Source organism: Diadema setosum, chromosome 10 (assembly GCF_964275005.1).
Source record: "Diadema setosum chromosome 10, eeDiaSeto1, whole genome shotgun sequence".
Taxonomy (NCBI): Eukaryota; Metazoa; Echinodermata; class Echinoidea; order Diadematoida; family Diadematidae; genus Diadema; species Diadema setosum.
In genome coordinates this window covers 4,836,066-4,850,596 of record NC_092694.1, presented here as the reverse complement: position 1 = coordinate 4,850,596, position 14,531 = coordinate 4,836,066, and the positions used below count along the sequence as shown (strand labels likewise).

General features: G+C 38.9%; 2 protein-coding genes across 2 annotated transcripts in view; both read right to left on the bottom strand.

The window, feature by feature from the left end:
* LOC140234432 (scavenger receptor cysteine-rich domain-containing protein DMBT1-like) overlaps positions 1-13,986 on the bottom strand; it is a 51,876-nt gene extending 37,890 nt beyond the window's left edge. Inside the window, exons 1-4 of the mRNA XM_072314477.1 lie at positions 13,797-13,986; positions 8,407-8,735; positions 7,483-7,810; positions 1,386-1,718 (exon numbers count right to left, since the gene is read on the bottom strand). Coding sequence (XP_072170578.1) covers positions 1,386-1,718; positions 7,483-7,810; positions 8,407-8,735; positions 13,797-13,986 — 1,180 coding nt within the window. The remainder of the gene's footprint in view (positions 1-1,385; positions 1,719-7,482; positions 7,811-8,406; positions 8,736-13,796) is intronic.
* LOC140234369 (thyroid hormone-induced protein B-like) lies at positions 3,082-5,922 on the bottom strand. Its single transcript, XM_072314426.1, has 5 exons — positions 5,859-5,922; positions 5,425-5,565; positions 4,614-4,846; positions 3,915-4,035; positions 3,082-3,095 (listed from the first exon to the last, which is right to left on the bottom strand). The coding sequence occupies exons 1-5, from the start codon at positions 5,920-5,922 to the stop codon at positions 3,082-3,084; spliced, it is 573 nt and encodes a 190-aa protein (XP_072170527.1).
* Positions 13,987-14,531: the final 545 nt, after the last annotated feature.

The window sequence follows — 14,531 nt, the reverse complement described above, 5'->3', positions numbered from 1 at the left end:
TCTAAGCGTTCCGTTATGTAAGCATGTATGTATGTATGTATGTCTAGTTAATCGCATCCTGACTAGCTAAAACCAAACAGGCGTTCCCTAATAAATACATGTATGGATAGTTGTGTTGTTAGTTGTATCTTGACTTGCTAAAACCCGACAGCCGTTCCGTAATGTATGCATGTACAGATGTTCGATTAAAAAAACCACTTCAGCCCGTACCATACAGACGTTCAAGGGCTACACAGTTTCACAATTACACACTTGCACAGTTGCATAACGGCTTCTTACGTTCTCATTGGTTAAACTCGACATCCATTCCATGGCTGCATAGTTACATGGTTGCTTTAATTCCGTCTAATCTTGCCCACAAGTGACCTAAATCTGATGTCATGGAGGTTGTTGTGGTCCCCTAACCTCCCCCCCCCCCCAAAAAAAAAAAAAAAAAAAAAAAAAAGAGCTGAGGATATTATCACCCTGTCATGGCATGTCCGTATGTCACGTTGTGCTCGAGTAAAGATCCGTCTGTGAGTTGACACAACCTTTTCATCTTATGGAGCCGTCACTGCAGTTTTGTCACTTGCTCATTATACGTCCTTCTCAAAAGTAGGCTCATATTTCTCGAGATCCGAGATGGACAGCAGCGGTAATGTTTGCAGCGTGAGATGTCCTTGCACTCAGATTAGTTCGACGCATTAACAGCGGTTTTTTGCACCCCTACCCATCCCTGGATATTTTTTTTTTCTTTTTTGTTGTTGCTTTGAAATTCTCTTTGTGATAATAGCAGCCTTTGCAACTGGATATCCTAGTCCTTTAAATAGCAATACTATACGCTATGTAAGAGAATTGTGGAATTATTGTTTTTACATCAACTCTTGGGGAGAACTGAGAGAAAGGATCAAACACACACATGAGAAACATTATATTGATCCGCAAGGCCAGTAGTCACGACGAATTAGAGAACTATTCAAATTAACTGCAGGCTACCTCAAGGCCTATTAACTTGACTAAAGGAATGATTAATGGATTCCATAGAAAGGGATATGTATTTTCACTCTATTCATAACATCGTTTGATTAAACTGCTTTAAATAAATAGTTCCTAATTTCGATCAGGAGAAGTTGTAATGCTACCTTCAGTTTCTAACCAGGCTTCGGCTTTTACGTAAAATCTACGAGTATAGAACCAAGAAACTCTCGTTCTCCACTTTAACATACTTCTCTTCATCTTCATCAAATAAAATATCTTTAAATATGGTAAATCGGGTTCAATTGAGGAATTAGTTATTTGTTTGCTTTAGCTCAACAACCTTCTACGGTCGAATTCGTTCACAATTAACTGTTCAGTGAATACATAGGTGAACGTATGTGTTACGGCTTACAAAGTCTAGAATTTACCTTTCGGTATGCATTTCACACCGACGTCTTCAATGTGCCCGCAGTCATGCCTTCCGTATCCGTTGTGTTGACAATCTGCCAGGTTAGTCTCCGTGCCATTACATTCAACGTCGTCCAGCAGAATCGGGCCAGATCCCTCACCATACTCGGCGCAGCAGGAATAACGTAAGGCGCCCTCGAAGCCTAGCATCCGACACACCACGTTGGCGTCTATGATATCCCACCAGTCATCACAGACAGTCCCCCACTGGCCGTTGTAGTAAAATTCCACTCTCCCTTGGGTGTCGTCTTCCCCTCCTTCAAGTCGGACCTGAATCCCAGCAGCCGTGGACACTAGAATAAAAGTATTTTACTTGATTAGATACGGTTTTCTTTACCTCTTCTTTTTACCGATAAGCATTTGAAGCTATAAAGCCTACGCTAAAAACATATTTCGTAAGAGTTCTCTCAATTTCATAAAGCCTTTTCGTTCCTTTCAATTACCTTCTTTTAATATTATTCTTCATCTTATTCTTATTTCAATTTCCATTCTGTGATTAACGTCGAGGTACCTCTATTCTTACGGGACCAGTCAAAGTAATTATGATATGACTGCTGCACACGAACCGACGAATCCCTCAGGTTTGCGTAAGAATGACAATTCGAGAAAAACGCGTTTGAAGTTAGCCCATTTTTGACTTATGGTTGCTACACTTTCATGTCTATAATTTCCAATTATTTTTGTAGTACACCAGACTTCAATTCTTGCTCTAACTTGTGAAGTTTTTATCGAATTGTATTGTTAACAAATAAGCGGGAAATCGTCAAAGAGATGCATGCATGTATTTTCGGTCAGCAAAGAACGTTGTCATTTTCCATGTGTGTCCATATGTACATGTACATTGAGCGTTGTCATTGTCAACACATGTATTACATTGTACGCGCACTATGCGCGCGGTCAATGAACTGTTGAATCTCAAAAACAACACGCAAGTCAATGCGCACTGATTCGTCGGTTCGGTGACCGCGCGTACTAGTACGCGCGGTCACCGAACCGTCGAATCGCCTGATTGTTTAACACACGCGTCTATGGGGAAAACAAATAATTTTCACAAATGGAATTACATACTTCTACAAAAGTGATAACTACGTAAAAATTACACCGAATTACACACTGAGAATTTCACAATATGTAGTATGGAATGTCTACTATCGAAATGATTGAAAATCTCAAAATCGAAAATTTGACCCAAAATCGAGTGATCCGTCGGTTCGTGTGACCGGCGACGACAGGTACCGTATTCAAAGTCACAGTCAATGATACTTTGCCTTGGTGGGAGATAGCAGTGTAGTCCAGAAAACATTATTTTCTTTTCTTGCATCGAATGACATTGATACATCAATCAGTCGCGACAAAAGTATGACTATGCATTAAAAAAAAAAACACACACACATACATAATAATCCACAACGAAGAAATTTAAGATTTACCTTCTTACTTTACTATGAAATGATTAATGCATGTTTCAAAAGAGCAGATAATTGCAAACTCATATATAAGTGATTACGGCGGAAAGATTTAACATTTTTCTTACCGTTGAGCGGTGGTGTTGTTGGTTCATTATTTGCGTCCGTGTTGGTAAACCATTCAGTTACTTCTGTGTGAGAAGAAATCATGACAGAATCGATGAGTTTCAACCACAAAATCAAAATCACATTATTGCAATTTGACTGGTGAAGTAGAAAAAAAAATAATAAAAATCTAACAAGATTTGGCAAGCAATGTCGTTAGTGTGACGAATGTAATGCATTTCACCAAATCACTACTTGTTCTACCTTGCCTAATTTTGGTGATTTTCATAAATGAATAATTCACAGAAAAAATCATTACAACAAATTTTACAACAAAACACATCGATAAAGAATGTGAGTTTTATCTTCATTTTCATAGTCCTAAATAATCAGTGCATGTTACAAAACAGTGGGGAGTTCGATACGAAAATTTAAGGACAATGTTCACATTTTAAGCATTCTACTAGATCAAAACGCACAGTATCTTACCGGTGTAAAGTGGTGTTGTTGGTTCATTACTTAAGTCTTCTGTGGGAAGCCAATCAGTTCGTATCATGTGAGAAGAAAAGTGGAAAATGCGGCATCTTAATCCATGAATTGGGAAGTGGGTTATTGCGATTATGTCGTTCAAATATATGCAAGAAAAAATTAATCCCAGTTAGGAACAACCATGGTGCAAATGACGGAAATAAAAAAAAAAAAACAGAATAATAGGATTATTGTAAGTTTTTTTTTTTATTTTCACGCCTCCAGTCAATGTTTCTACATGTTTATTTCTTTTTCTTCTATCTAACATTTATTTCTGAATAGGGATCACAGGCATCTATCATTTTAAGCGTTTCATACATTCTTCTTTAAGTAATGGAACGGTCCACGACTCTAAAACAAAAGAAAAAGAAAAAAGAGAATTGTTTTATTGTGTGTTTGTACTCAAACGTTTTCTTTATTATTTTGCTTTAAATGTTGGTGCGTATTTACCTTGTTGGCAGGATCCCTGAGAAAGACGAATGTCATCTATGGCGATGTCACCTGTGCTGCTACTCCCACGAACACCTTCCATGGTAATGTAGAATGGCTGGGTGTAATTGTCAATGGAGACCTGGTGATGAAAAAAAAATACAGTGTGATGTTACACACTCTATTTTATAACGATGTTAGGTCATCATTTGTTTTTTTTTCGTCACGATATCACACATATGTACGTATAACAAGATGGCGTAATGGATGTTTGAATTCTCAATCAAACTAATCTCATAAGGAACTACCTCTCTGATCTCTTTAATAACAGTCACGTTAATCATTCTGTGCGAAGCGAGTTTTCTAATATCTGACAAGACTTTGCCCAAGACAAATCAGGATTATGTTGTTATTATGAGTAAAGTCATAGGTGCGTAAAATGCCAGACAGAGATTATTTACACATTTATGATATAATTACAATTATAGAGAAATCTATTTCAGTGACTGCTAAGATCTGTTGTTTCCAAATGGTAAGGACTGCTTTCAATGACTTTCAAGCGTTCGCCCTCTCTCTCTCTCTCTCTCTTTCTCTGTCACTATGTTTACAGGGTTGCAATGGTGTTGACATTAAAACTCGAATGTACACTTTCTTTCAGACATCACACCATGAACATAGCATTACATAACTCTGGAAAGAGACACCTCTGTCATATCTTACCTGTGCTTCATACCACGCGTTTCCGCTATCTCCAGTAAGTGAGAATATCACGTCATTTGAACGTGGTGTTGTTGATGCTGACTTGTAGACATTCAGTGAATTAATTGTGATACCGTACATATGATACCAAAATTTCAGGCACTGAGGCCCGTACCGATACTGGGCGGGGCTGATTAGGCGTGCGTCTTGCCCGTAGTAACTTGGAGATGTCTCGATGTACATGTAATATCCGTCTACAAGAAAAAGTAGATGTTAAAAAAAATGAAAACACAAACGAACAAAGTGAGAACAGAGTATGAGGTAATTGAGCCCGTTATTTCGAAGATTCGTTGTCCAGTGATTTAGCTCAGTCGCTATAAGCGCGCTTTTCGCCACATCCAAAGGACCCGGGTTCGATTCCCGAATCTCATTGACCAATGTTGTGTAAGCATTTTGTCCCCTCTAAAGAGGCAAAACAATCTGTCCCACAGGCCACCATTATGATTTTTGGTTGCCCGATATCAGATTTTGCTAGGTTTGAGCCACAGATCCACCGCAAATGTCAAGTCTTGATATAATATCCTAGATGTCTCAACAGCTTTCAGTGGTGGCTTTTCATCACTTGTTTTATTTTCATGAAAGTTGAAGCTATGTTCTTCTACCATTGCAAGAAACAGACCACACACTTACACACACACACACACAAATGAAGATAACAAGATAGCTGTAAGCGTCTTACGGAGAAAAACATAATCTTTAATGGACCCACGGTAAGATGCAATGAAAAAAAAAATTAACTTACGAAAAGGAAATGAATAGTGTAAATGCTTACAGCCGGTTGTATGGTCCCCGCTTGGTCCTGTGTTGGTCGACCAGGTACCACCACTATTACGGGACCAGTCAAAGTCATCATGATATGACTGCTGCCAGCCACAGGTACCGTATTCAAAGTCACAGTCAATGTTGCTTGACCCTGAGAGACAGTAACATAGTGCAATATCGGACATTTTTTTTTCTTCTCTATTTAGTGACATATTTAGTGACATTGATACATCAATTACTCATAGAAAAAGTACGACTACTAGTTTTTTAGACAACGTACCAAATCGGCCATACAGATTTTATTTCTAGGCTTTTCTAGGCTTGAACATTCATTTTAGTAGATTTTGCAAAACAGTTGGTAGTGAGGTAGGCCTAATTATGTTAAAGTGATAATGACTGAATTTTGTAAAATTATCATCTATCATCCATTATCATCCATCTTACCGTTGAACGGTGGTGTTGTTGCCTCATCTATTGCGTCCGTTGTGATACCTAAATCCGTTACCATTAGAAGAGAATGAGAAAAATATATTTTTCACTTAAAAATTTCATCTACTGAAACAGCACAGATTCAGTACGACGAAGGAGTGATCAAAGGATGGAAAGGAAATTTAAGAATTATTTGCATGGGAAGCAGCAGATTGTAGTATCTTGTTTGTAAAGAAAGATTCCTCTATTAAAAATTTTAATTGATTTTTCTCTAGTCTGTTCTGAAAGAGACTTAAATTTGTGAATTGCTAAGTTGTCATGATGTAAAATATGTGAAAAGATTTTTAATGTCATGCAGATTTAGAATTATCTGATTTCCTGACCTTCACCTGACTTCATACGCTAAATAACGTGTATCCTTACATTCATCATAAATTATGGAAGTCACGAGAGCAGTGCCCGAATTGGTAAACTTCTACTCACATCATAAAAAGGGGGGGGGATGGACATTAGCGCAACTCAACAAGCTTGAATTCACAAAACAATTTTATTGCCATAAACACATCGCAGTAGTAGCTATGGTATAATTCCACGGAATTTCTTGGGTGTCGTCTTTCCCTACTACACGTCGGACTTGACCTAATATCAAATCAAGGAGGACCCTAATTATTTTCATCGAAGGAGGGCTATTTGTCTTTGTCTCTGGATTTTCCATGGATAAGCAGCAGTGTAATCTGCATTTAAAGCTACGTTCCAATTATACCATGGCCAAGTATTTAAGAACACGTTCCAATTACTTCAACAGTTTGATTAATTGGTATTTGCATCTGTTCTCTCTGATGAACAACTATCTTTGGGATTACCAGAAAGAAAGAGGGGGAATTAATATTTGCCAATTAATTTTCCATTGATCAACATTTAACGATACTTTCCCACCATTTCCTTGGTAGGCTCATCAGTAAACAGCCTTTTCTCATTGGCGGATTTTCCATCAAAAAACATTCAGAGGTACTTTCTAATTATTTCATATTGACTTGGGTCATCAACATATTTCCCTTTGTTCCCTTGGGCCAACAATGATCCTTTGGAGATTGAGAAAAAAAAAAACTCGGGAAATTGGTCATTTAATGCATTTAATGAAGAAATCGCTTTGTTGTACAAGCCTTGTCACTGAATTCGAATGTGCAAAGTAAAGTATAATCCCAGTAAGTGTATGGTCCACAATGCATCGTAAGTTTGCTCTCTTATCACCTATTCTCTTTTACATTACCTTCCCCTAAAGACCATTATTTGGGAATAAATGTCCCAAAAAGTTAATTTAAAAAAAATCCTTTGTCCCGGTTACTCTCATGATATTCGTCTCTTTCTTTTCTTTTGGACAACGAATTGTCTGGTGAATAGTTGCATGCATTTGACTATTTTACGATGCTTTCACATTTTGTTTTCTCGTCGTCAAAAAACACAGAATTATCTTAAAATAACGATGCACAAAAGAAGTTATTACTTTCTTTTTAATTGACGCTTATCATTCCAACAGCAAAATACGTTCAGCATAATCTGTTTCGTGAATTTGGATGTATATGTGTTATGATGGACGGCTGAAATGAGGGGAAGGGAGCGAAAAGGACGTAACATTCACCTGTCGGGACGCACTCGACTCCAACGTCTTGCTGGTGCCCACAGCCGGGCACTCCATATTCGTGCTGTCGGCAATCTGCCAAGTTTCTCTCCGTGCCGTTGCATTGGACGTCTTCCAGCAGAATCGGGCCAGAACCCTGCCCATACATGGCACAGCAAGAATAACGTAAGGCGCCCTCAAAGCCCAGCATCCGACACACCACGTTGGCGTTTTCGATGTTCCAATAGTTGTCACAGACAGTCCCCCATTGACCATTGTGGTAGATTTCCACTCTCCCTTGGGTGTCGTCTTCCCCTCCTATTAGTCGGACTTGATTTCCAGCCATTTTAAGTAAATGGTGAACAGACAAAAAGAGCATGCCAAATTTAGGACAATGAATTCATTTTGCACACTCTGTTACTTAAGGGGAGTGCTGGAAAAGGGAAACAATCATTTTCCTATGTAAGTCATGAAGCAAGACAAAAAAAAGAAAGAAATTACCCGCTTTAAATGTAGGCTCCCTCATAATTATGTGATTGTTTGACTGGAAACAGTATTTCATGGATTCCTTACCAAGGGTTGTGTATATAGCTTGATTCACCTTCTTTGATCTAATTTACGTAAGCAGTTTCTGAGCTTGTACATGAAACATTAATTTTCTTTGATCACGTTGATGTCGTAAAAATCACCATTAAGTTTCCTAACAGGCGGACAGCTACAAACTTCGGCTTTAACTTTGGTTCCAGGGTTTCACATAGTTAGGCCTACTCCTCGTCATGAAATAACGAAATCATCTAATAGTAACGCTGCACTGAAGAAGTAGTTACCTTCTCGATAAACATAATTTTATTGTTGCCCCTTCTAAATCAAACAGTCGAATACGCCCAGCATAGCCTACTGGAAAGATGTCTAAATTAGAACAAACACGTATAAGAATGTCTAGCATTTACCTTTCGGTATGCATTCCACACCAACGTCTTCAGAGTGCCAGCAGTTGTGCATTCCATATCCGTTGTGCGGGCAATCTGCCAGGTTAGTCTCCGTGCCATTACATTCAACATCGTCCAGCAGAATCGGGCCAGATCCCTCACCATACTCGGCGCAGCAGGAATAACGTAAGGCGCCCTCAAAGCCCAGCATCCGACACACCACGTTGGCGTCTTCGATATCCCACCAGTCGTCACAAACAGTCCCCCAATGACCGTTGTAGTAGAATTCCACTCTACCATGAGTGTTGTCTTCCCCACCTACGAGTCGGACGTGGCCTGTGGCAGCTGTGAACATTTTATAACAAAGTAGGACCATACTGAGCTTCCTCAACCAAAAATTATTTTCCACAGTTATGGATCATCTTACCATATATATTCTAATTCTTTAAGTTTACCCACTGAGTTATTGCCCATTCTCCCCATGGATTTAACAATTTTCTTTGAGACTAGCAAGAAGACGCAGATAATCAATCGTTGCTTTCAAATGATCAGAAGAGAGTGATTTACTGCCATCTTTGTGACAGAACTCGACTCTGAAATGTTTACCCTAACCATGAAATCGACGATGCATCGTTAATTATGGTTAGCAGTTTACCCTAACCATGAAATCGACGATGCATCGTTAATTATGGTTAGTTGTTTACTAGTCTTCTCCATTACCTTTCCTTCAAATATAACAGTAGGATATTATTGTTGAATGAAATTAGCGTGAAAAAAAAAAAATATGCCTAAATGATTCTCTGTATGTTTTTACTGTGTTTAACGAACAAAATACATAGGGCTTTTGACTGAGTGAGTGATCTGATCAATAATGGCTGATGAAAGGAGAATATCTTGTGTATTTTGATTCGTTCATTTTTTTTTCCAAAAAAAAATGTCTTTCTGTGATGTTCAAGGAATACTAATAAAAATTCTAACGTATACGCACAACGGATTCTCTGTCGTTTCTGTTTTTCTTTTTGATCTCACATCACCACTAGAAAACAAATAAACAGATAATATGTGGCACATCGTATTCGTAGCAAATGCTGGAATGATACATATCGGGGAGGTAGAAGAGGTACTTTCACCTCCCTGCATATATCGATGTTGAAGACGTGTATGACTGCAAAGTTAGAAAACTGCCCTAATAACGATTCGTCATTATCAATTTGGTCAACGTTGACAATGGTTGACACGGTCCCAGTCGGTGAGCTGACGTTGGCCCAACGTTCAGCCATTGTCTTTATGGTCGTCACTGATGGCCGGTGGATATTGAATGGCTGTCCTACGTTGAGCCAACTTTGTCAATGACCGACAAAGTCTAAGTTTGAAAACTAACGTTAACGCGTTGGGTCATTATCTGTATGACTTTTGTCACTGAAGCAAGATGAATATTGATTGGCTATCTTCGGTTGAGCTAACGCTGGCGATATTCAGCACGGTCACCGCCGGTGATGAAACGTTGGCACGTCTGGCTAGCGTCTTACTTTGGTCGCTGAGGCACGATGGATATTGGAAGGCTTTCACTGCGCTTGGTCACGATCGCAATTGGTGGCAAGATCGCATAATACTGAGAAAAAAAAAAACTGCGGTTGAGTCGTGCATGTATGTCTAATGATAGAACATTTTTTATGCTTACGTTTGAAAGATTGAGGCATACGCGAGGCACAACAGTTGCTAGAATTTTGCTATAATGTTAGGGTATTGGCAAGAACTTGCATGAGTGTTAGCCAACATTGGGATGACTGTAGCATGCAATGTTGACTGTGTAACTGTGTTTATGTTGGCAGAATGTTCATGTAATACGGCATAGAGTTGAAGTTAGCATTGGTCCAGTGGGTTCAATATTGGTTTGAACTTGAATGTGGTTGGTGGAGCGTTGGAATGATGTTATGACAAGCTCGGTATAACACTGATCTATTATCACGAATGTACATACTGATAGGTATATGATGTACGGGTGGATTTACCACATAATGAGGAGCAGAAGTTTCTAATTGCAAAATCATAATATACTGTTACTTGCATCTGAAAGGAATTAGCTCACCCAATCCAGATAGTTCTAGGAGGTGCGTATATATTTGGCTAAGTGGTGCAATTCATACACTGTACAGTACATTTTTACTTGTAGCCCAGTGTTTTCCGTAGCTATTTTGGGGGTATTATGTAATGCACAAAATCGGACAGTAAGTCATGATATCTGGAAGGATCTTAAACTCACAAGTATGAAGCCCTAGGTTGGAGATAATTACAGAACATTCAAGAAAGGTAGAGGAACCTATATAAGACACAAACATTATGAAGAAGGCAGAGCACCCTATCTGCTCTGAGAGTTACGTCACTTCTGTCTCAGAAGGGATTTGTCATAGTGATTCTTTTGTGACCTGCCGACCTGCTACATTTTTATTTTTGAGATAAGGCCTGGAAGACATATTGCTTGTAGAGAATTGATTCGTCTACACTAATGACCGACTCAATTTTCATGTCTATGGACATTGCTACAGCAAAGCTGTGACTGGCTCGATTCCTAGCTGGATATCATTTGCTGAATCACCATGCGCACTTGGACTGGACGCGGTCGTCAAAACGTCTGGATTCTACACGTATCGCTGTGGATTTATATTTTTGATTACAGTAATCTGTGGCCATTCTTTTACGCCGCAGTGGATCAGTTATCTGCGTATCGCGAATAATTCATCCCCGCATCGAGGATCTTTCATATGTGAGCCAAGTCTCATCTTTTAGACGTGTCCAGGGGAGTACGACTGTAACACATATAAGTAATCGTGTATCAATTGTGCCGATAGATCTCAGTGTCTGTACGAAAAATATCATTCTAAATCTGAACATTAATATATTGGTCCTTTGAGCGATCATTCTCAGTGTCATTTTTTGGTCGTAACATAACGTTGGAGAAATTCAAAACAAGGTTGAAAAGCTGTTGATATAACGTTGGTCCAATGTACGTATAATGTTATATCCATCATGAAACTTCGTAACAGACAACCGGCAGTTTGAAAATCTAGTGAAAATAGAAAACCGACATTTAAATTCAAAAGAAGCTATGTTAAAAAACAAAAGAAAATGAAGTTTGATCTGTTTTCGAAACAGTTCAATCTTTACTTTTATTCACAATTTCTAAACTAAACGTGTTATAAGGATTTTTTAATGGTTTGATTTTCCACGTCATTACCAGGTGAAAGAGCGGTTGGTATAAGGCTGAGCAAACGTTGAGAGAGCGTCATAAAATGATCATGAATATTCCAAAGAAGAATGCTTTGACCGTTGAGACAACGTGGTCCCATCGGCAAAAAAAAAAAAAAAAAAAAAAAAAATACGTTTTCGGCTAACGTATAAGTGTAACATTCGACCAACCTTGGCGAATAGAATATACAAGGTGGAAAAAGTGGTTGATATAACGTTTATCTGATCGCACCGACGTTGGTCCAACATTAAGCATTACGTGGGCCGATGATGACTCGCCGTCCAAAATAACATTGGGACAATGTAATAATTCTGACAATGGCCCAACATTGTACCAACGTTGATCTGACGTCAAGTATTATTGTTGGGCAATCGTTGGACCACCGGCCAAAATAATGTTTTGACGTTGGGCCAACGCTGAGCCAACGCTGAGCCAACGAAACATTGTTATTTGGGTGGTGGTGCATGCAGTTCATCCCTTCAAAATTAAAGAAGACTAAAGATTAGAGGTTATGTTAAAGGAGACCTCCGGATGATTTTCAGATTTTTACATTTGAACAACTATAAATCAATTATACTGAGGACAGAGTTTCAGAATTTGTGATGATTGGGATGAAGAATAAGAATATTTTCAAAATTTAGAACAAATTGCAATGAACAAGGATGATGACATGGCAGAGTCACCATAAGAATGCATGAGTTGGGGCTCAAGGTAGCAGAACAAAAGAAGAAGGCATGCATCATAGATACACAGGTGAACTCGCAAGAAAGCGGTATTGTCATGGAATTACACTGCTACCTTTCTGAAATATGTGAACCTCCTATGTCATCATCCTTGTTCAGTGTAATTTGTTTAAGGGTTTTCAAAGTATTGTTTCTCTGCTCAAGAGCCACAGTAAATTCCACAAATCTATACATGGAGTTGTCGATTTATGTACTACATGATGTGAAATTATGAAAATCGTCTGGAATGTCCCTTTAACGTAATGTGATATGAACCGGACACGTCAGTGATACTTTTTACTTTTTAGGAGGAGGTAAGGGGTAAGGAGAGGATAAGGGAATGATTATTTGGATAGTTATATTCCTAGTGATGAACTTTTATCCTGCAGATCATCTCGTTTATTGCTTGGATAATAAACAACGCACAAGCTGCATGACTTTCCCTTTCAGGTATATATTTCACACCAGCCAAATACAACGTTCTCAAATAATGGCGTATGATCCAGCATTTAGACATTAATTTTGGGGAGGGCAGAAATTTAATTCATTCAGACATAGTAGAACGGGAGCTTCTTGGACTTATTCTTCATAATTTTCGACATAATTCTAATTACATTTATTTGCTCACTCGTGAGATGTTAAGTCGTGACCGCCGCATTGAGTGGCGTAAGGCTTGTCAGCAAGATTTGCTGTAGTGTCTCCTCATGTCTTTTCTCGTGTTTTCGTTTGTTTGTTTGTGTGTGGGTTTTGGGTTTTTTTTTTTTGTTTGTTTTTTGTTTGTTTGTTTGTTTGTTTGTTTTTCTTTGGGGGGTGGGCAATCGTGACAGCCTGGGTCAGCCGAAAGCCAAGGCCGCCGAACTCGTCGGGGCCGAGGTCCTTTTTTTTTTGTCTAATACTGTTGGTCAATGCTTTTGTCAGATAAGAAATTGTCCAAGGAAAGAAGGGATTGAATACATAAATGAGAAATAAATGATCCACGAGTAGTCATGAAGTGTAGACAAATATCCACTTCATCCGCAAGTTACTGCTAAGGCCAAATTTGGCTAGGAGCAGTGATACATAGAATTCAGGAAATGTATTTTCACCGTGTTCGTCTTCATTAATCTGCTTTAAATCAGCAGTCTCTAAGCGTGCCCTCGAATCGTGAACTTCATTTGTTCATTAGTAAAGTTATCGTTCAGTTTCTTACTGTGCTACGGCTATGTACTTTGGCCTTACAACCACAAAACTCTGGTTTTACGCTTTCACATACTTCCAATCATCCAATAGTGACGTTACACGGAGGAACTAGTAGGTATATATCTGTTTGCTTCCTCTCAGCCCCCTCTCTTTTATTGACCCTTCTCTTATACTTCGGGCAATTTCGTTAAATTATCTTTTCTCTGAATATTTCATATTCATATTAACTTAGGAAATGTAAAAATGTCTAGCACTTACCCGTCGGTATACATTTCACCCCAACGTCTTCAGAGTGTGCGCAGTTGTGCACCCCGTATTCGTTGTGTGAACAATCTACCAAATTACTCTCTGTGCCAGTGCATTGGACATTGTCGAGCAGAATTTGGCCTGATCCCTGTCCGTACCCGGCGCAGCAGGAATAACGTAAGGCGCCCTCAAAGCCCAGCATTCGACACACCACGTTAGCGTCTTCAATATCCCACAAGTCGTCACAGACAGTCCCCCATTGACCATCGTAGTATATTTCCACTCTCCCTTGGGTGTCGTCTTCCCCTCCTACAAGTCGCACTTGATTTCCTGTAGCCGTGGACTCTGAAAGGAAAGTATCGTCTTTGATTAGATACGTCGGTTGTTTTGGTTTTGGTTTTGGTTTTTTTGTTTGTTTGTTTTTTTTTTTTTTGTTTTTTTTTTGGGGGGGGGTTGCCTCGTCTCATTAATCCATGTATTTGAAGCTGTATAGTTCACAATGAAATATATTTCACGAGATATCATCATGGTATAAAGCGGTTTTTGTTCCCTTGATTATTTTTTTTTTTCAGAAATACCGAGCAACCGAGAACCGAATTTCCACTTTTTTATAAGATACACAATTTGTTAAATTCGGCCAATCCAACACCAATTCAAAAAGTGACTAACATAAGAAAATTAGGAGATGCCGTTTCAAAGAAAGGGGAGAAAATAGGCTTTTAACATTGGGTCACTCAGGCCCGCTGT